At 35.9% G+C, this 20,754-nt stretch overlaps 1 protein-coding gene and 1 non-coding gene across 5 annotated transcripts in view; one reads left to right on the forward strand and one right to left on the reverse strand.

Annotated features, from left to right (window-relative positions):
- Positions 1 to 20,754, forward strand: part of DCC (DCC netrin 1 receptor) — a 1,162,490-nt gene that overhangs the window by 955,203 nt on the left and 186,533 nt on the right. For all 4 annotated transcript variants that reach the window (XM_086683010.1, XM_086683011.1, XM_086683012.1 and 1 more), the window contains exons 13-14: positions 1,098 to 1,239; positions 13,072 to 13,182. In XM_086683010.1, coding sequence (XP_086539136.1) covers positions 1,098 to 1,239; positions 13,072 to 13,182 — 253 coding nt within the window. The remainder of the gene's footprint in view (positions 1 to 1,097; positions 1,240 to 13,071; positions 13,183 to 20,754) is intronic.
- On the reverse strand, positions 3,600 to 3,703 carry LOC112868479 (U6 spliceosomal RNA). The gene has a single exon (XR_003224302.1). It is a non-coding gene; the product is annotated as a U6 spliceosomal RNA (small nuclear RNA).

Raw genomic sequence — 20,754 nt, forward strand, 5'->3', positions numbered from 1 at the left:
TTTTTTAAGTTTATGTATTTATTTTGACAGAGGGAGAGAGAGAGAGAGAGAGTGTACAAACAAGGAGGCACAGAGAGAGATGGAGAGAGAGAATCCCAAGCAGGTTCTGGGGCTTGATTGTATTTTTTCCTATTTTATACTAAAAGCTTTTTAAAACAAAATGTCTTGTAGTCTTACAATGTTGGTTAACATTAAAATGAAATATGTACTAAAAAGCTGATTCCAAAGTGCATGAGTGGATTAAGTGGGAGCCTCATTATTGGGGCATTAATTAGAAACCTGGCTACTGTTTTCTCTAGGGCCAAACTTACAATTTTCTCTAGAGAATTATTATTTGGTATTTGCCTGGGCAATATACATCTGGTTGTCATTGCATTGAACACAGATGATGAAAGAAGACTTATTCTCTTCGACTTAATAACCCTTGCCCTCATCTGTACTCTCTTCTGTGCCTGATATCTCTGAATCTGTGGACTCTGTTTCAGTGTCCCTAAAGGATAAAACTCCCAGTGACTCCAAGGACACTGAGGGTTAGTAGATTGATTTTCCTAGATGTGGGTATGACTTTCAACCCATCTTTTATTTCAGCACCATGCTTTAGTCTTGTCTTTCAAGGTATTTAGGACGCAACAATTTCTAGCCCTCCCTGAATTTTGTCATGGAAATCACCTTGTTATTCTTTAGTATCTCTTAGGGAGTAATTTAGGTTTCATCTTTCTCCTTTGGCTCAGCCACCACAGTTCCCTCGGTTTGCATCTCTTAAATATTTGTTAACATCTGTCATCCTTAAGACTACTATTCTCTATTTCCTTATGGTTTTTTACTCTTAAGAACATTTTACTGTCATTTTAGTGGCATTTACAAAGGAGAGGTGATCATGCACATAATCAATCAAATGAATTGTGTATTTTTGTCAAAATCATACAAAAAGGGACACTGTCAAATTGTAAAAATGGATTTAATTTGGTTATAGGGGCTAATCCCTAGCACTTCTTGCCTCTCTGTTTTATTCCTACTTAAGTTGGGGTCATTTCTTTGACCCTGCTCTGTTGCCCTTACTTTCTCCAATGTTTTAATTTTCATCTTTTATTTTGCAGAGTATCAAAGTAAGCTGGCTGCCTCCTCCATCAGGAACACAAAATGGATTTATTACCGGCTATAAAATTCGACACAGAAAGACGACCCGCAGGGGTGAGATGGAAACATTGGAGCCAAACAACCTCTGGTACCTGTTCACAGGTCAGTGTTCACATAGCACAGTCTTGCAAGGTTTTTATGAATTAAATGCTTTAGGAATAAAATATGCTTTCACTTCAAGGAAACATTCTTTTTTGTTTGTTTGTTTTTTCCTGACAGGTGACATCTATTGGTCTGAACAAGAATAACCTTTATATTTTTAACGATATCTTTGTAATGCTTTCAGTACATATTATGGTCCTGGATCATACTCTTATAAATGTATCATAGATCTTTTAATCCGTATTAGTTTCTCAGCATTGCTTATTCAACAGCAGCCCCTCTGTCAAATAACTTTTAACTTTTTAACTAGTAACTTTAAAAAGCTATCTAATCAGGGGTTCCTGGGTGGCTCAGTAGGCTAAGCATCCTACTTCAGCTCAGGTCATGATCTCTTGGTTGGTGAGTTTGAGCCCTGCATCAGGCTCTCTGCTATCAGCATGAAGCCCACTTTGGATCCTCTGTCTCCCTGTCTCTGCCACTCCCCACTCACTCTCTCTCTCTTTCTCTCTCTCTCAAAAATAAATAAACATTTTTAAAAAGTCATCTAATCAAATGGTTCCAAGTTTAAGTCACTTTGATCCCTTTCCGCCTAATCTCCAGTGGTGAGAATGGGGCTGGAAAATGTGGAGAGGGTAGTTTAGGAAATAAACAGATTATTCTACTTTCCATAAACATAAAAGTAAATTCACTTTTGTAGCAATATTGGTGGAATTCATAGTAGGTCAAGCTTCTTTATGACAACTGGAGTATTCCATGCAGTTTTCCATGCAATATTTAGAGAATGTGTTTTATTTTACAAAATGAATAATCATATATATTTTTTTAACTATTGGTACTATCATGTCCATCCAGGTTCCTGGAAAACAGTCTGAGATATGCTTTCAAGGCAATGCCTCTGGGGGTGCAAGCCCAAGAAAGCACGCATGAGGAAACAAAGAAAGGGACCAGGGAAGGAGAGAAATCTTTCACAGTGGCTATCATTGAGCTGGCTACAAGTTTGGAGCAAACACAGAGTTTGTTCAGCCTCATGGGGTGTCTCCTGAGAGGCCGCATGAAGTACTATATATCATAGGCAGTGGCTGGATAGGAAGTATGAGCAGTTCCTCTCTTGCCTATAATTGGTCTAAATCTGTAGATAGGCTGTTATCCATTCTATACCTGCAGACAGCACCTGAGAAGCCAGAGCATCTGGCGAGTATGCAAACATAGAATTCTCTCTGTGTCAGTAAGTCCTTTATGAGGTGGTGGCTTGGTCTAGGGTAGCACCAGTAAGTACTTAGGAGGGCTTTATAGCTCTAAGGAGAGTGTGAACTATTGCCTGGGGCTTGGGAGGCAAAGCATGATATAGCAGAGGCTCTTGGTAAGGATTGGGAGGCAAAGTTGAGCAAATCTGGAGTGGCACATAAAAAGGGTCCTGGAAAATACACAAACTGAACTCTTAACTTACACCTAATGGATAATATAAACTATCACTGCAAATGAGGAAAAAAGAAAGTAATCCCTTATTTATTTCTTTCTCTATACCATGTGCTCAGTAAATTTCCATTTGAAATCATAGTTTGTTACACACACACACACACACACACACACACACACACACATTTTAAGCTACATTTAAGCTACATTTAAGTCCGCATTCTGCAACTTGATCAAAACCTGTTTTCCCCCTCAGGTTTGTTGTTGTTGTTGTTGTTGCTGCTGCTGCTGCTGCTGCTATTGGTGTTTGGTTTTTGGTTTTCGATGTGTTTTTCTTGTCTCTTGTGCCTATAAAATTTTAGCATAATGGTGAAAGTGCTTCCAAGTAGGTTGTCAAAAATCACATTACTCGTTTTATATCTGGACAAAAATCTCTCAGACAAGTATTATTGCCTCTAAGAGGAAGTTATGGCACTCTACCACATCATTTAAAAAGCTTAAGAAAAGCCGAGATCTTATGTCTTCTTTCCTGATGAAATTATGGGAAGAAGGTAAAAATAAATGAAGTGAGGCATATGTGCTCAGTGTGATAGTTGGTGTAACCTGTAGTTTATTTTGACAGAAATCACCAACATTGGAAAAAAAGTCTTGCTGAAAAAATTTTAATAGAATTCCTAAGATGTAATAGATGAAGAGTCTCTAAGGATAATTATATCCAAGACTTTTTCACCCCTGGTTTTACTGAGGTATTATTGTCACATACCACCGTATAAGTTTAAGGTATACAACTTAATGGCCTCACTTGTGTTCACTGTGAGATGATTAACGCTGACAGTTTAGTCAGCAGCCATGATCTCATATAGATACAATTTAAAAAAAGAAAAAAAAAGTCCTTATGATGAGAACTCAGGATCCACTTTCTTAAAATTTTCATCTATATCATACAAAATGTGGAATGCTTCACTAATTTGCAAGCCATCCTTCTGCATGGGTCCTGCTGATCTCTTTATCACTCCGATTTTAGTATATGTGCTGTGGGAACAAGCACCAAGCCTTACTTTTTTAAAATAGATGATGGTATTTGAAGCCCTGAAATCTTTTTTATAAGTTATTCCTTCTCAGATGAAAAAGCTTAAAAATATAAAATAACCTTTTTATACAGTAATTCATTGAAAGATGAGTGTTCCAATGGAAAAGCTCAGGATTGGATATTCAATTTATGGAACTATAAATAGCCAAGATGCATGAAACAATGTTCAAGCTCATTAGTAGAGAAATGCAAATTAAAACAAAAATGAGTTAACATTTTCTTTGGATTAAAGTAATAAAGATATAAGTGAATGATGATACCCTGTTCTGGAAAGCATATGGGAGACATAATTAATATTCATATACTGCTGTGGGCCAGATGATTCTAGAATCTCTCTGGAAAGCAATGTGTAGATATTTGTTATACACAGGTGTATATACGTGTGTGTGTGTGTGTGTGTGTGTGAGAGAGAGAGAGAGAGAGAGAGAGCAAGAGAGAGAGAGAGAGAAAGAGGGAGGGATCTTTACAGATATATGATCTATGTTTTCTACTAGGAATTTATTCCAATTATGCAGCCATATTTTCTGCAATTTTTTTCACTATAAACATGTTCATTGCACTGTTACTTTAATAGAAAATTTTAAGGAAAAAAATACTCCAAGCATCCAAATATAGGCAGCTACTTAGAAAACTTTGTCAAAATCATATCAAGGAATACTGCTTACCTAATGAAAATGATAAATACTAAATCAAATATTAATTATTTCAAACATGATTCAATGAATAACTCAACTTTAAATCAATATTAGTGTGTGAAGTTGATATTTATAAATAAAATATGAATTTGTAGGAAAATATTTAGAGTAATATATACACCAGAATATTGATGGTGATTGTTATTTACATTTGTAACAACAATAAAATATGTATTTTAAAATTATGTATATAACATGAAGAACAAAAAGGCAAGACCCTAATGCCATATTATGACTTTTGGTCACCAAAATTGAAAATTCCTACCACTAAAGCTAACTCTATGGCCACTGAACAGCTAAAAGGCAAGTGGCCCAGAAAATAAATGAAGAATCGTAGCCACCTGACCAAAAGAAACTGCTGCTGTGAATTCTTTAGTATTTACAGTATTTTTGGCAAATGGGATTTAACATATTGAGCTTAGTAGTATCAAACCAAGATTCTGGCTCTCTAAATAGACAAACTTTTAGGATTTTCTCTCTAAAGAAGTGAAATTATTAAAGAAGAAAAAAAAAAAGCCAGAAGTCTGAAATAAAGGTGTTGGCAACATTGGTTCCTTGTGGAGGTCCTGAGAGAAAACTCATCCATGTTTCTCTCCTAACCTCTGGAATTTGCTGGCAATCCTTGACATTCCTTGGCCTGTAGTTATGCTGCTCCTGTCTCTACACCACCTTCTTCTGTTGCCTGTCTGTGTTCTCTCCTCTTCTTATAAGGACACGCATCATGGATAAACCCCACTCTAAATCCAGGATGGTTTCATCTCAAGATCCTTAACTATTCATATTTATAAAGATCCTATTTCCAAGTGAGATCACGTTCTGAAGTTCCAGGTATTCAGGAGTTTTGAAGTAGACACTATTAAACTTGCTGACAGATACCTTTCATTTTCCCTCTCAAGAACAATCATTTTTAATTGTATTATCTAACGAACTTTATTCAAAAATAAATAATTCAGTCCTACATTTTTATTCATCTAAAATATATGGGACAATTAGATCTTCTAATCAGCATGAGCTGTAACCCCTTACCACTCTGGTTTAATACCATTCCGGCCAAAAGCAAAGAAATAGGATGAATTAATTAGCTTGTTATTGGAATAGCTCACAAATGCCCCTTCCCATCTTTATAGATTTCTAGGAATCTGGACTCAAATTTGAATTCCTCATTCATACTGTTCTTTCTTCATTTCAACAATTACAAAATGAATTTGGGAAGACAAACAATCTGGGCAGTTATATTTGTAAGTGTACCTGATATTTATGGTAAAAACAAAAGTCACACAGACTCCATTCTTAAATTGAAATGAAGAAATAAAAACTGCCAGATAATAGCCTCATATCTATAAAACATTAAAAACAAGTTGTATAGAGTCTCTGCCTTCCTATCCCCTGATCTGTGACCCAACTTCAGTAATGCCTATTGCATTGCTAGATATTGTGGGAGTGTTTTCAGTGGTAGAGAGCACAGGTTTTGACTTGTTCCCAGAATATATTTATTTAGTAATGTATGCAATTTCTAGTTTACAAAAGTAATTGATTTTCTGTATGAATCTGCAGCACTTTAGAATGTACAAGACTTGACCCTATGTTTCCAATACCTATATGGTACATGGATATATTGATTTGTCTGTTAAAAACTTGGAAATGCTAGAATGCTTCATTTGGATGACATAAATATTCAGGTGTAGAGACTCAAACTTGTTTTTTACAATCCTCTGTTAGACAGGTGTTTTTTTGTTGTGTGTGTTTTTTACTAGGATAATGAGACATCTGCAATAACATAGTAATTCAGAGTTATAATAAGGATTTTAAATCATTGTTATCAGTTTCATTGTGGGATCCCATGTCAACTAAATTTTAAAGCGTTGTTTTTAATTTTTGAGTGCTCTTCAGAGAAAGTTGTTTTGAATTGAATTGAAGAGTTTTCTTGTGTTTCATGGCCAATATAGAATAAATGTAATGATTAACATGCATTGGTATTTTATGGACTGAAAAATGAAACAACAGCATAGAATTTTATAACAAGGTTAGCATTAGGGGAATAAAGGGAAATTATATTGTTTGAATAATGTACCATCTCTTAACATAAGTCCTGTAAAATTAGAAATAGAACAGAATTACAGAGCTTGAAGGCACTTAGTATTGGGGATAGAAACAGGCAGAAGATGATCTTCTTTCGACAATGTATTTTTTTTTATAGTTGAGGAATGCATTGCTACTTACACCATACTTTTTGTAGAATAAAATTATACTTAGAAGCAGGTAGGAAATACACATGCATGAGCATGCCCACACATAGGCACAGCATACACAAACACATGCCCACCCCCACATACACAATGAGATTGAATTATGGGTCCCTGACAAACCAGACCATTCATCTTATGCACAGTCCTAATTTTATAGAAGAGTTAACTGAGATCTAAAGAGTGACATTGCTAAGATCTACCACTAGTTAAGGAGATAATCCCAACTCGACTGTAGGCATTTCAACTCCTAGTTATATACTCCTTATACTATATAATATTGTCTTCTTTAGCTCACTGTATTGTAAATGACTCTGGCTATCATATGAATCTGTAATAGATCATTGGCATTAAAAATAATTTAACATTTATAACAATAATAATACCAGCATTAACTTTGACAACAGCCACTATGCTAAAAACAGTATGGAGTTTCTTCAAAAAATTAAAAACTAGAACTACCATATGATCCAGCTATCCCACTCCTGGAAACATATCCAAAAGAATTAAAATCAGGATCTGGAAGAGACATCTGCACTCGTATGTTCACTGTAGCATTATTCACAAGAGCCAAGGTAGACAAACAATTCAAATGTCCACCTAAAACAATTTTTTTAATGTTTATTTATTTTTGAAAGAAAGAAAGAGAGACACAGTGTGAGCTGGGGAGGGGCAGAGAGAGAGGGAGACACAGAATCTGAAGCAGGCTCCAGGCTCTGAACTGTCAGCACGGAGCCCGATGCGGGGCTTGAACCCAAGAACCATGAGATCATGACTTGAGCCAAAGTCAGACACTTAACTGACTTACCCACCTCAGCGCCCCTCAAGTGTCCATTGACAGACAAATGGATAAAGATGTGGTATATATCAATAGACCATGGAATATTATGCAGCCTGAAAAAAAATAAGGAAATCCTGCCATTTGCACCAACATAGATGGATCTGGAAGACATGCTAAGTGAAATAAGTCAGTCACAGAAGAACAAATACTTCATAATTCCTTTTGTATGAGGTATCTAAAATAGTCAAACTCATGGAAGCAGAGAACAGAATGGTGATTGCAAGGGTAGAAGATGAGGGTGAAATGGGGAGTTGTTCAGTGGGTATAAAGTGACAGTTACACAACAGGAATAAATTCTAGAAATCTTTTATACAACATAGCACCTATAGTCAACAGTATTGTGCGCTTAAAAATTTTTAAGAAAGTAGACCTAATGCCAAATATTTCAACCATTAAAAAAAAGAGGACACAAGAAATCTTTTGGAAATAGTGGATATGTTTATTACCTTGATTGTGGTGATGGTCTCATGGATGTAGGCCTATGTCCAAACTCATCAAAATGTATACATTAAATATGTCCCGTTTTTGGTGTATTAAGTATATGCTTCAATGAAGCTGAAAAACCTCTATAAAAACACTGTATATATACATATATCCATATATATATTTCAAATTTAGTCTTTGTAACAATTTTTATGCATATATTCTCATTTTATTGATGAGAAAACTTAGACAAAGAAGGAGGGCAAACAAGTTTTTCAAGGTCACATACCTAATGAGCAGTGAGGTAAAACTTCAAATCTAATTCTGCCTGAACTGAGTACCTATACTCCTAGCTCTTAAACTGTAGGTAATGTGTTGCCAACCACAGATAATGAATGTGTGATTTTGTGTGTATAAAGGGATACCTAAAGTGGAATAATGCACAATGGAAAAAGGTTTCTGTTGGATAATAAAAACTGAATATTAGCTTAGCAGCTAAAGGAACTGCTTAACTCTAGGAGAAATTAAATCAAAGCTTTCCTACCTACTTCTTTTAAAAAATGCTATTTAAAATTTCTACTGGCCCAACTCAGGAAACACATCCTAGAAAACAATGTTTAGAAATATTCACACAAAAAAGCTTTAGATTCCAGACAGGCTTGTCTCTACCCTATCTTCAGTGAATAAATGAATAGATAGATAGATAGGTAGATAGACAGACAGACAGATAATGTTTTGAAAGTTCTTTAGGTATCAGCTCTCAGGATTGGGGCTCAAAAAATTGCTTGTTCATGTTGATTGTTGTTATAACTTTTGAAGACACCTCTTCTTTCAAATGTGAACATTTTGGGAGATAGCCAGCCAAAGCATAAGAGACTCTTAAAAACTGAGAACAAACTGAGGGTTGATGGGGGGGTGGGAGGGAGGGGAATGCAGGTGATGGGTATTGAAGAGGGCATCTTTTGGGCTGAGCACTGGGTGTTGTATAGAAACCAATTTGACAATAAATTTCATATATTAAAAAAAATAATTTAAGGAGGCGCCTGGGTGGCTCAGTCGGTTAAGCGGTCGACTTCAGCTCAGGTCATGATCTCGCGGTCCGTGAGTTCAAGCCCTGCGTGGGGCTCTGTGCTGACAGCTCAGAGACTGGAGCCTGTTTCAGATTCTGTCTCCCTCTCTCTGACCCTCCCCCGTTCATGCTCTGTCTCTCTCTGTCTCAAAAATAAGTAAACGTTAAAAAAAATAATAATAATTAAGAAAATAAATAAAAATAAATAACCCACAAATGTGAACATTTTTTTTAATTAAGAGAAAAACCTTATACTGAATTTGAAGTTTAATTGAACTCTTAGGTTGATACATTGTAAAAATCATAGAATTATCAATTCTTTCCTGCCTTCCTGCTCATATTTTAGTTCTGGATGTAATCATTTTAGACAAAAATTTCTTGCATATTTGCCCAATGCTTTATACTTGCTACTGATGTCCTTCTTAGGTCCCAGCCTTGGCCAGGTGGATCTCTGAAGAGAATGGTCTCTGGCACCTCAGCAGGAGATAGGGCAGAACCAAGAGTCTTCTCCCAAAAGCACTCCAAGTTGTGATTAAAGCTCCACATAGTCACTTGGCTTAATTTATGTCAACCTTATTATCCTTATCTCTGAAGTGGGAGTAATAATGTATTTATGGCAAAATCATAGAGTGTGTGAAAATCAAGTCAGAAAACAATTTGCAAATGTTATCTATTAAATGCTTAATTATATAAACTATTCTAAAAGCAGTCTGGCATTTGATTCTCAAAAGAACATTATAAGATGGAAAAGCAGGTATTAGTACCTAACTTATATGGGAAATGGCAATTAAAAGAGCTTTCAGTACATCTAAATTTGCCCAGCTAAACTTGCAACCTAGATTTCTGAAGGTCATACATGGAATGTCTCTCTGAAAAGCTGAAATGTCTCATTCTACTTCTCACCACTTCCTACACTTATCTAGACATAGAAGAGGGTCGAGGTTTAATTCCGTTGGTAAAGGTTTCAGAAGACAGAATCAGAAGACTTGGATAAAGATATTTTAAAAGAGGATTTAGTTTTGGTTTAGCCCTACAATGTAAAACTAGGGCTTATTTGTAGATAATATGTAGTAAAGCAGATCAGTGCAATCTAAGGAAGAACTTTTCCAACAAGAGAAACGGTTGAGTACATTCCCTCCCTTGGTGAACTTCTCATGCCAAAGGTATTCCTGCTTTATTTACAGGATCACTTTGTTAGATGTATATCCAAATAGCTCTAGATGGGTCATTTGAATAGACATTAATTAAGATCCTTTTTGATATTGGGATTATATGTATATATTTAAACTTTTTTATACTTAATCTAGAATTTCTTAGGTGTTTCTAATGAGAAAGATTCCACAGCTATATTTTAGAATAAAATTCAAATTAAAAAACATTTAAACTAAAATATAATAGTTCAAAGAAATTAGGCAGGATTTTCAAAGGGACCTGGGCAGTAATGTAGACAGCATATTAAACCTTCACTGGATATCAGAGAGGATCACATAAATAGCTCATCTTCCCTCCTTGGAAGAGGTATTTTGATCAGTAGGTTAGGCTGGTTAGGCAAGACTCCAGTGGGGAAATACTTAATGAATGGTCTCTAAATTGACCTACGATTTTACTTCAAAGAACTGTTAGTAGGTTTTTGTTTTACTCAAGACTGAATTAGTGATATTGACAGATCCTCAATGCAATATATATAAATAAAAATTTGACAAAATTATAAAGAAATCTTTCTCTCTTCTAGTGAGGTATTTTACTACTCATATCTACTTTCTAGTGAGATGATTTAATAAATTCCTACTAAAAATTGATATATTCTGCACACAAAAAGTAACTTGATTTAAAGTCAAATGAATGGAACAGAATATAGGGCATTCAAAAAGATTTCCATTTATATGTCAAAACATTGCATATGATAAGATGGCAGGTCATTCAGGGTTCAACCAGAGAATCAGAACCTGTGGAGATGTGTACTAAGGCGTTTATTACAAGGAATTGACTTAAATGATTGTGATGCCTGGCTAGGCCATTCCAAATCCACAGAGCAGGCCATAAGAAAGGCAGGCTGAAATTCTCAGGCTATAGTTGCTGTCTGCAGGTGAAATTTCTTCTTCAGGGAAGCCTTACTTCTGCTCTTAAGAACTTTCACTGGTTTGAATCTGCCCCCTCCCCAATTATCTAAGATAATATCCTTTGCTTAAAATCAACTGAATATGGACTTTAGTCACATCTATAATATAACACCTTAAATTAGTGTTTGAAAACTGAGGACTTCAGTCTAACCAAGTTGAATAAAACTGATCATTACAGATGGTATTCCTAATCACTGGTGGAGATGGTATTAATACAATTGCCCATCCTTTTCAAAGAAAAATAAAATTAAATTTTACTTAATATAAAAGAATATATTCTTGATGGTCTAAAACTATGTCACATAAGACCACTATGAGAGCCATGAGGTACAATGATTAGGTAAGCATTTGTTCCCAGAATTGTCTCCCTATTATTTTCAATGTCCTGGAAACTATAATCAATCCACAATCCCTTTGCCTTAGTAATTAACAATGGTGCCTATGAAAAGGTGCAAAATGTTAACAAATTCAGATCAACATCATGTGAACTAAGGGACAAATCAAAGTGAGCACAAACCTATTGAGCCGTGACAAAGGCCTTTTGTTCAAAAGCATCCATTTGCTGCCTTCCTAATGATGTTAGATATTATATTTTAACCTAGTATTTTTGGGTATGTTAAGTGCTTCCTTAGCGGATCTTTCAACAGCTGCTTTGTGTGTGTGCATTCCATGTGTCAGGCAGTGTAATGGAATCTATGGGTATATAGATAAAATACCAGTAATAACAAAAACAGCAACAGTTCTAACTATTCTCAGTCTATTTCTTTATGGAGCTTCTAGTCTATCTTATAAAATTAGAAGCCTCTTAAAGAGACAGCATTTTGTGTCATAGATACTTTTGTGTGGGTGAATTTATCAAATTGTCTTCTCTAATAGTATAATTTATTGAAGGTAACCGCTATGGACGTTAACAAGTCCATCTAACCATCACTTAAAACATTGTCTCCAATTAATAATAAATTAGAATTCCCCTAAAGACCAAGATTTACTCATCTGCCTATGCAAAAATATACAAATCTGTAACTGTGTACATGATAAGCATCATTTCTCCAATAGTTTATTTTCTTTATGAATTTTTCTTGTTACCAAATATTTGTGCCATTTTAGATTAACAAAATATAGATTGTAATTTAAATTTACCAGAGTTGTTCAACTTTGGAGATTTAAAGACTTGTCAGTTTAAGCCAAGTCCTCATTGTCTGAAGAAAGTCACATGGTTTTTTAGCAAGTAATTTGTTTTACAATAATTTGTCATGGTAATGAGCTGCTTGAGATTTAGCTAAAAGGACTATTACTTACATAAAAATTTATACATATCACACTAATGATCCATGGGCCGTCTCTCATCAACCTGTATTCTGTGTGCTCTCTAAAAAATAAGCCCTGATGTACAATATTATATGCCCAAGTTATCATGGAGATAGACTTTCTTCATGCTTCTAGTATGGACAGTGATGCAAAATAAAGTATGCCTTGTGATAAAAGGCCTAGTATTTTCTGCTTAAGTGCAGTGGCTTTGGATTCTTCTTTCTTGGCTCAAAGAAAACATAATCACTGACCTTGAATAAATGATGGAGACATAAATTTTTAGGATGACTGTTCTTGATTTATAGACAGGCCTCTTCTAGACTGTGAGAAAAAATGATCCTTGCTATTTTTGATTATTTCTTCATCGTTCATATTTTATATTCTGCATCTGCCCTGAAGCTATTTTCAGGGATACATTTTTATAAACTAGGAAAAAATAAATGAGAATATGTGAAAAATAATTTGATTTCTTGCTGTACTATTTCTGCCCTTTTGGCCAAAATAATAATCACCACAACAATCACAAACCAGGTAAAGATGTCTACTGTTTTGAAAACTCTTGAAATAAGCTAGAAATTCTTTTTATTCAATAACTTTTTTTCCCCTTTCTGGAACATTCTCTTATAGGACTGGAGAAAGGAAGTCAGTATAGTTTCCAAGTGTCAGCCATGACAGTCAATGGCACTGGACCACCTTCCAACTGGTATACAGCAGAGACTCCTGAGAATGATCTGGATGGTAAGACCGATCCCAATCACTGTCACTTTGATTTCTATTTTCTTTGTTACTTCAGCTTCAAAGGCTCCCTTATTAGAAGTTGATGAACTCCAACACTGGGGATATTTATTCCTTCTATATCATTCAATGCAAGACAAAACAAAATATAAAATACAAAATCCTCAGTAGATTCTTCAACAATACCATATAAAATTATGCATTAATTGGGGCGCCTGGGTGGCGTAGTCGGTTAGGCGTCCGACTTCAGCCAGGTCACGATCTCGCGGTCTGTGGGTTCGAGCCCCGCGTCAGGCTCTGGGCTGATGGCTCAGAGCCTGGAGCCTGTTTCCGATTCTGTGTCTCCCTCTCTCTCTTCCCCTCCCCCGTTCATGCTCTGTCTCTCTCTGTCCCAAAAATAAAGAAAGGGTGAAAAAAAAATTTAAAAAAAAAAAAAAAAAAAAAAAAAAAAAAAATTATGCATTAATTACATTCTTCATGGGTTATTTTTTTCAAGATAATTTGAAATTATGTTTTTTAAATTCATCTTATTGAATAATCAACCTTAAAATTTTCTTCATAGGAATTGCTACAATTCCTGATAATAATCATGAAATACAATTACTTTACCCTTGCCCTTTTATGATGCTTCTGCAAAATAGCAATATGTATTTTTTGTTTGCTTGTGATATGGTCGTTAATATTTGAGATTTCATCTTTTTAAATTTTTTTTTCAACGTTTATTTATTTTGGGGACAGAGAGAGACAGAGCATGAACGGGGGAGGGGCAGAGAGAGAGGGAGACACAGAATCGGAAACAGGCTCCAGGCTCCGAGCCATCAGCCCAGAGCCTGACGCGGGGCTCGAACTCACGGAGCGCGAGATCGTGACCTGGCTGAAGTCGGACGCTTAACCGACTGCGCCACCCAGGCGCCCCAAGATTTAATCTTTTTAAAACCAGGAATAATCTGACTTGTTTGCTTAATAATCTGCCTAGTTGTCTTAAGACATTTGTGGATGAGATACTGAGATTTTTATAAAAGTCATATATCAGTAATTTAAATATAAGCAAAATCTTCAAAATTAGAAGATGAGAAATAGTGTTTGAAATGAAAACATCATGACTGATAGGAAGAAAATCAAGAGGAATGGGTAATACAAGCAACAGAAAGAAAGTGTAAATAATAACGCAGAAATATATGATGAAGAATTAGAATTAACAAATTAAAGAAGTAGAAATTTATGAAAAGAAGAGGTATTTGAAAAAGAAATTAGTTATGATCAGTACACTTAAGCTAAGGGATTAAAACCGAGACCAAAAAAACAAACCACATATGTATTGAAAATGAGACTGTCTAAATCACTGACAATGAAATACTCTTACTCCTTCACTGGCAGACCTGAAAGCATCCAAGTTACTGCAACATGAACATTTCTATGTCCCTTCCCTTCGTCTCCTTTTGCTCTCTTGCTCCTTCCCTCATTTTTATTCTCATCCCAGTTCTTGCGTTGTCCTCTCTCCAGTTTGTCTTCCCTTGTTCCTTGAACTCCTCCTTCTTATTTTTCTTTCTTGACCTTTCCCTTCTCTAAGTAATTCACTATCACTCATGAGTTTCATGTAGTCATAGATTCCACTTTACAAAATAATTAATGTTGCAGTGAAACAATCAACAAATATCATTTCCACAATAATGGTAATTCCTACCACATGACAGCACATTAAAGAATATTCGTAGGAAACTAAGTAGCTTTGAGGGTATAATAGTAGATAGAAGGCATGACCTTCTCCTTGTGGAGTTTAAAGTATAGCAAAGAAAAACAGACATCCCAGATGAAGTCATAGGAAATTGCCATTTCATAATTCAAACCTTGTTGAGTAGTGGAAATATCCTATCTATCAACATAGAATGAATAGATAAATTGATAGGCAAACAGACATATAGATGCTTGCATTTCAACTGAGACTGGAGGGAGGAAGAGGAGTTTGGAGTGCAAAAGCATACATTACAAACTGAGGGAGGAAGTGTGGAGGGCAAGTTGAATGCAGTTCTGAAGTCAAGATGGACCATGATACTATTTGAGGCCTGAAAAAAGACCATCAAGACTGAAACACAGGGATGACACATGTTGAGGTTTGTAAGATAGCAGGTTCTAAATTGGGCAAGACCAAATTAAGGATCTTGAACTTTGTCCTAAGAATGTCATTAAAGCAATAATGTGCTTTATCCTAAGCAAGTCATTACAAGACTTTTTTAAAATAGTGACTTAATTATGTTTTCATTTTGAAGAGATTACTGTGGCTGAAGCATAAACAATTGTATTCAATTAGACAACCATGGGCCAACTCAGGACAACCTTAGAGGTAATGTTAGATTTTCATTGGGAAAGAAACTCGGGGCTTAGAAGATTTGTCTTCATCTTTATAAATTGAAAAGTTGTGGAGCTACACAAAGTCACACTTCATAAAGCTTATATCCTTCACTAATATATTAGAGAACATTCATGTATTTACTTATTCAACATATATTTCTTTTGGAAGGTTTATATATATCAGGCATTATTTTAGGTACCAGAGGTTAAGCGATAAATAAGGTCCCTACTCTCGAGGGGTATAAATTTATTGAGATAGAGGTGGATAGTGATAAATGTTCTGAAGAAAAATAAAGCATGGTAGAGGGAATAGCAAAATATTAGGAGTACTGTTTTATGTAGGGTACTGAGACGATCTCTCTGATGAGGTAAAATATGATCACAGACCTTAAGGCAGTGAGGGAGGCAGCCATAGGAATAGGTCAGACAAGAGCCCTCCAGGTAGAATAGCAAAAACAGACATCCTGAGGCTAGAGCCCAATTGTTGGCTGAAGTATGGGGAGGAGGTCAGGATGGCTTGGTATAAAGACATGAGGATGTGCTCTGCTTTATTTAAGGAATAAAAAGGACAATTCTGATAAACTACATAATACTTTACTTTTCTATTTACTTGAGAAATAACTTTGAAAGTTTATATACTTGTCCTTTATCCTCTCATTTACCTTTATGAGGTATATATTATTAGCCTTACTTTCAAAGGACAGTAACGTAAGCTAAGAAAGTTAAACTAACTTAATCAAGTCATTAAGGTAGAAATTGTGGATCTGAAACTCAGGACCTAGTTTTGTAAGTCAAATGTCCAATACAGACCATCGAAGGAAAGCCTCCACTAATCCTCTAGAACTGACCCAGTGACAATAAAAGACAGTGATTCAAGGCAGAAGATTCTAAGAAATGAGGTCATATCATTTACCCAAACCTAAGGGACTATATCTCTTACTGGAAGGAGTGAAAATAAATGGAGCAGAGGTGCCGAAGGTCCTATAAAATATCCAGGATGGATGGGGCTCTCCACTTGACTTATGTGCTCTTTCTTCTCACTCCAAATGACTCACAATCTAGTGGAACCAAAATGTAAAATCACAGCCCCTGGGATAGCACAAAACAGAAGTTTTAACTGTCTGCTTTTTATATCCATGCAATCTTAATATAATCCAATCCATACATCTGTTTTAATCGAGAATCTCTATGCTTTGGTCATGAATAGAGTCTTAATAAATACTGCCTAATTGGATTTTTTGAACATCTCTATACTCTTGGCTTAATAATGCCCCTCTTCTGCATGCAACATTCTTGCTTACTTTTTTTCCTTTCTTGAGTATTGATGCATTTGTTATGAAATATAATTAAGAACTTATAGTGTGCCCCGTCATGGGGAGTACAAACGTGAAAGAGATAGAACAGTTATCTTGAGAGATAAACAGGTAATGGCTGCAATGATTGAAAAGACTTCATGAAAACAAAAAGTGCTTGAACTAAAAACTTCAGGAAAAGGAGGTTGACTAAGATCACAGGGAGGATAGGAGCACCTGGGTGGCTCAGTCAGTTAAGCTTCTGACTTCGGCTCAGGTCATGATCTCACAGCTTGTGGGCTCGAGACTCACGTCGGACTTTCTGTTCAGAGCCTGGAACCTGCTTCGGATTCTGCTTTTCTCTCTCTGCCCCTCCCCTGCTCACACTCTGTCTCTCTCTCTCTCTCTCTCTCTCTCTCTCTCTCTCTCTCTCTCAAAAAAATAAATAACATTTTAAAAAAAGATTACAAGGAGGGTGTGTAGGACAGCATAGTAGATATTCTTCAAAAAGGCCTTTAGGAAAATTATTTCTGCCGTGATTAGTTTAAAATGCATCCTCACTCATCCAAGTGCTATTCATTTACCAGTCAATTATCTTAACACATTTCAAATAATACCCCTTTTCTTATTCTTTCACTTCTTTATTTGGATTATACTTACTTAGACAATCCTTGTCCTTGTCCTTAGTGTACATGTTAGCAATCCAAAAAGGTAAATAAAAAATTAATAGAAGAAAACTAATGGAATTGACGCTTCTTATACATAATACTGTTCTGGATTATGACTTGAAATTGTTCACTCTTAAAACATGATAGAAACAGCCATTTTAGGGCACTAACTATATGAGTGTGCAACAGATATGGTTCACCTACTTTGTCAAACGTTGTTTCGTTGGCTGTAAGAAATTAATAGGATTGGGGCGCCTGCGTGGCGCAGTCAGTTAAGTGTCCGACTTCAGCCAGGTCACGATCTCGCGGTCCGTGAGTTCGAGCCCCGCATCGGGCTCTGGGCTGATGGCTCAGAGCCTGGAGCCTCTTCAGATTCTGTGTCTCCCTCTCTCTCTGCCCCTCGCCCGTTCATGCTCTGTCTCTCTCTGTCCCAAAAATAAATAAACGTTGAAAAAAAAAATTAAAAAAAAAAAAGAAATTAATAGGATCATATATATTTGGTCCTAAGGCCTTTGTAATTTATTGACCCATAACCTCTTTTCACTGATACTCCTCTAAACTGATTTCAATTTCTCTTCCTTCCTCCTGTTTTTCTTATCTTGAATGCATCATTCAAATCTTAAAAAGCATTACCCTTGGTAGGAATCAGTATTTGGACAAATGGACAAGCTCAGAAGTGGTCATAAATAGCTCCAAAGAATACACAGCCTGATGGCTTGTTCTATTTCCACACGTAAATGCAGAAATATAAATGTAAATATATATTTAAGCTAAGGGAATTTTCTTTAAATAGTCATCTCATTTCAACTCATTCATGTAAGTGTTTAAATCATAAAATAAGATATAAGCAGCTTCTACTATATAGCTTTCATGGCTAATGTAGGAAAGTTTTGAGTCCTAAAATCAGATATTTCCATATAGAATTGCTTTGATTTCCCTTCAATAATAGATAAGGGGGAAGCAGCCATTTTGGAAACCACCAGAAATGGGAAGCATTCTTTGCGGTAGTCAAGGAAACCTCTATTGGGAGGGAAGTGCAGTGTTAGCCCTCCCTAGGTGCATCCTGTTACATAAAATTTTTCCCTCTTGCCTTAGAGTCTCCTGGGGAACTCCAAGGGGATGTTCTACTCGTTAGGGTGGTAGCTGAGCCCTGACAGTAACTCAGGAGAGACAGTAGGAAGTACAGACAGTTCAAAGCAATCCCTTCTTCTTCCGTGACTTCTGTAATTCCTCTTGCATCCTCCACTTGGCTTAATCCTTGTGAGGATCAACAGTAACTTGTAGAAAAACTCCAATTCCTTATGGGATTGTCCTTTTAATTGGGATGTTTTGTTAAAGAAATTATAGAGCCAAACCTCACTGTTCCGGGCTCCCTGAAAGCATGTTTGCTGTTGTTACCAACAGCTGGAAAGTTTTAAAATATTTATTTTGTGCCTCAAATTTTAAACTTAAAGAAACAAGATCATTAGAATTCCCCAAAGTTCTTATGTAAATGTCTTGCATAAGGATATGAGAGAATTTGTGATGAAGTTCAGCAAGGTATCCTCCAGGAAATTGAGCGTGGGGATCAGTTTGTGCTGCTTCCCCCCCGCCCCGCCGAATTTTGAAGTGAACAGGTAGAAATTGTGATTTGCAATCAATAATGATGTAATTTAAAATTAAACTTCCACCCTAAAATGGAGGAGGTTGGCCAGCAAAAATTATCAATACAGAGAGACTCCTGAAAGTGCAACTAGGTGATGTAGCAAAAACTGTGAACCTGGGAGCAGGCTCTAATTTCCTGCCCTCAGGAAAGAGATAATTAGCCCTATTAGCCTGATTGAGTGAGGGCAAAACGAGGTTACTGCAAATGCATTTCATTTGAGAAGTCAGCCACGAAGCAATTCCTGTGTTTTCGTACCTGTGATATATGATATTCTTCAAGAACATGGTTTTGAGCAGGAACACATGAAAGCTTACTTTCAGAATAACAAAATCTAAAATGATGAGACCACCGTGAAAGAAAGGACACCACCTATTAAATTTGTCATCTTCATTAAAAAAAAAGAAAAAACAGGGTATGAAAAGTGGAAAATCTCTAGGTAGAAGAATGAGAAATGAGAAAAATAAATTTTGGGCTAAATGGAAGAAATTGAAGAATAGAAAAAGAAAGGAAGAAGGAAAGGAAAAAGGAAGGAAAGATGGAAGGAAGGCCAGTAAAATATATGTGTGAGTTGTGGTAGGCTGAATAATAAATAGGCTCCCTCTCCAAAATGTCCATGTCCTAATTCCGGGAATCTGAGATATGTTAGTTTACATGGCAAAAGAGATTTTGTAGATGTTAGTAAATTAAGGATTGTGACACAAGAGATTATTCAGGATTATCCAGGTGGGCCCGATGTACTCACAAAGGTCATTCTAACAGGGAAGTAAGAAGAGTATCGAAGGTTGATGTCACAACAGAAGCAAAAGTTGGAGTGATGTAAAGCCAGGGGCCAAGGAAGGTGGGAAATCTCTAGAAGTTGGAGAAGGCAAGAAAGCAGTCATTCCTGAAGCCTTGAGAAGGAACATGCTCCTGGGTTGACATCTATATATTACCTCCCTGAGACCGATACTGGAGTTCTAACTTCTAGAAATGTGACATACAGAATTTGTGTTGTTTTAAGCCTCTAAACTTGTGATAATTTAAACCACTAAGTATAGCAGTAATAGTATTTTCCAGAAAAAAATATTTTGATGTCACTTGGGTAACTGACAAAGATAAGTACAGTAGACCCTTGAAAAACGCCAAGGTTAAGCACACTGCCCCCCATGCAGTTGAAAATTCACATATAACTTTAGTTTCTCCAAAACTTAACTACTAAAAGTTTACTGTTGACTGTAAGACTTAGTTAACACATAGAGTCAGTTAACACATATTCTCTATGGTATATGTATTATAATACTGCATTCTTACAATAAAGTAAGCTAGAGAAAAAATGTTATTAAGAAAATCAAAAGGAAGAGAAAATACACTTACATTACTGTATTTATTGAAAAAGTATCAGCATGTAAGTGGACCTGTACAGTTCAAACCCACATTGTTCAAGGCCCAACTGTATGCTTGTATCAAAATAAAAGTTTGCATCAAATATTATAAATCAGTTTGTGTTTTTAGTTTCATATTAGCCAAAAGGTATGAAACAATAAGCATTAAGGATGAAATAGAAAAATAGGTAAAGAAAAGGGAAACACAATATATAGAAATGAGACGCTCAAAAATCTAGAATTTCAGAGTCTGAACATTT

Source organism: Puma concolor, chromosome D3 (genome assembly GCF_028749965.1).
Source record: "Puma concolor isolate L17-30 chromosome D3, mPumCon1.1.hap2, whole genome shotgun sequence".
NCBI classification, from domain to species: domain Eukaryota; kingdom Metazoa; phylum Chordata; class Mammalia; order Carnivora; family Felidae; genus Puma; species Puma concolor.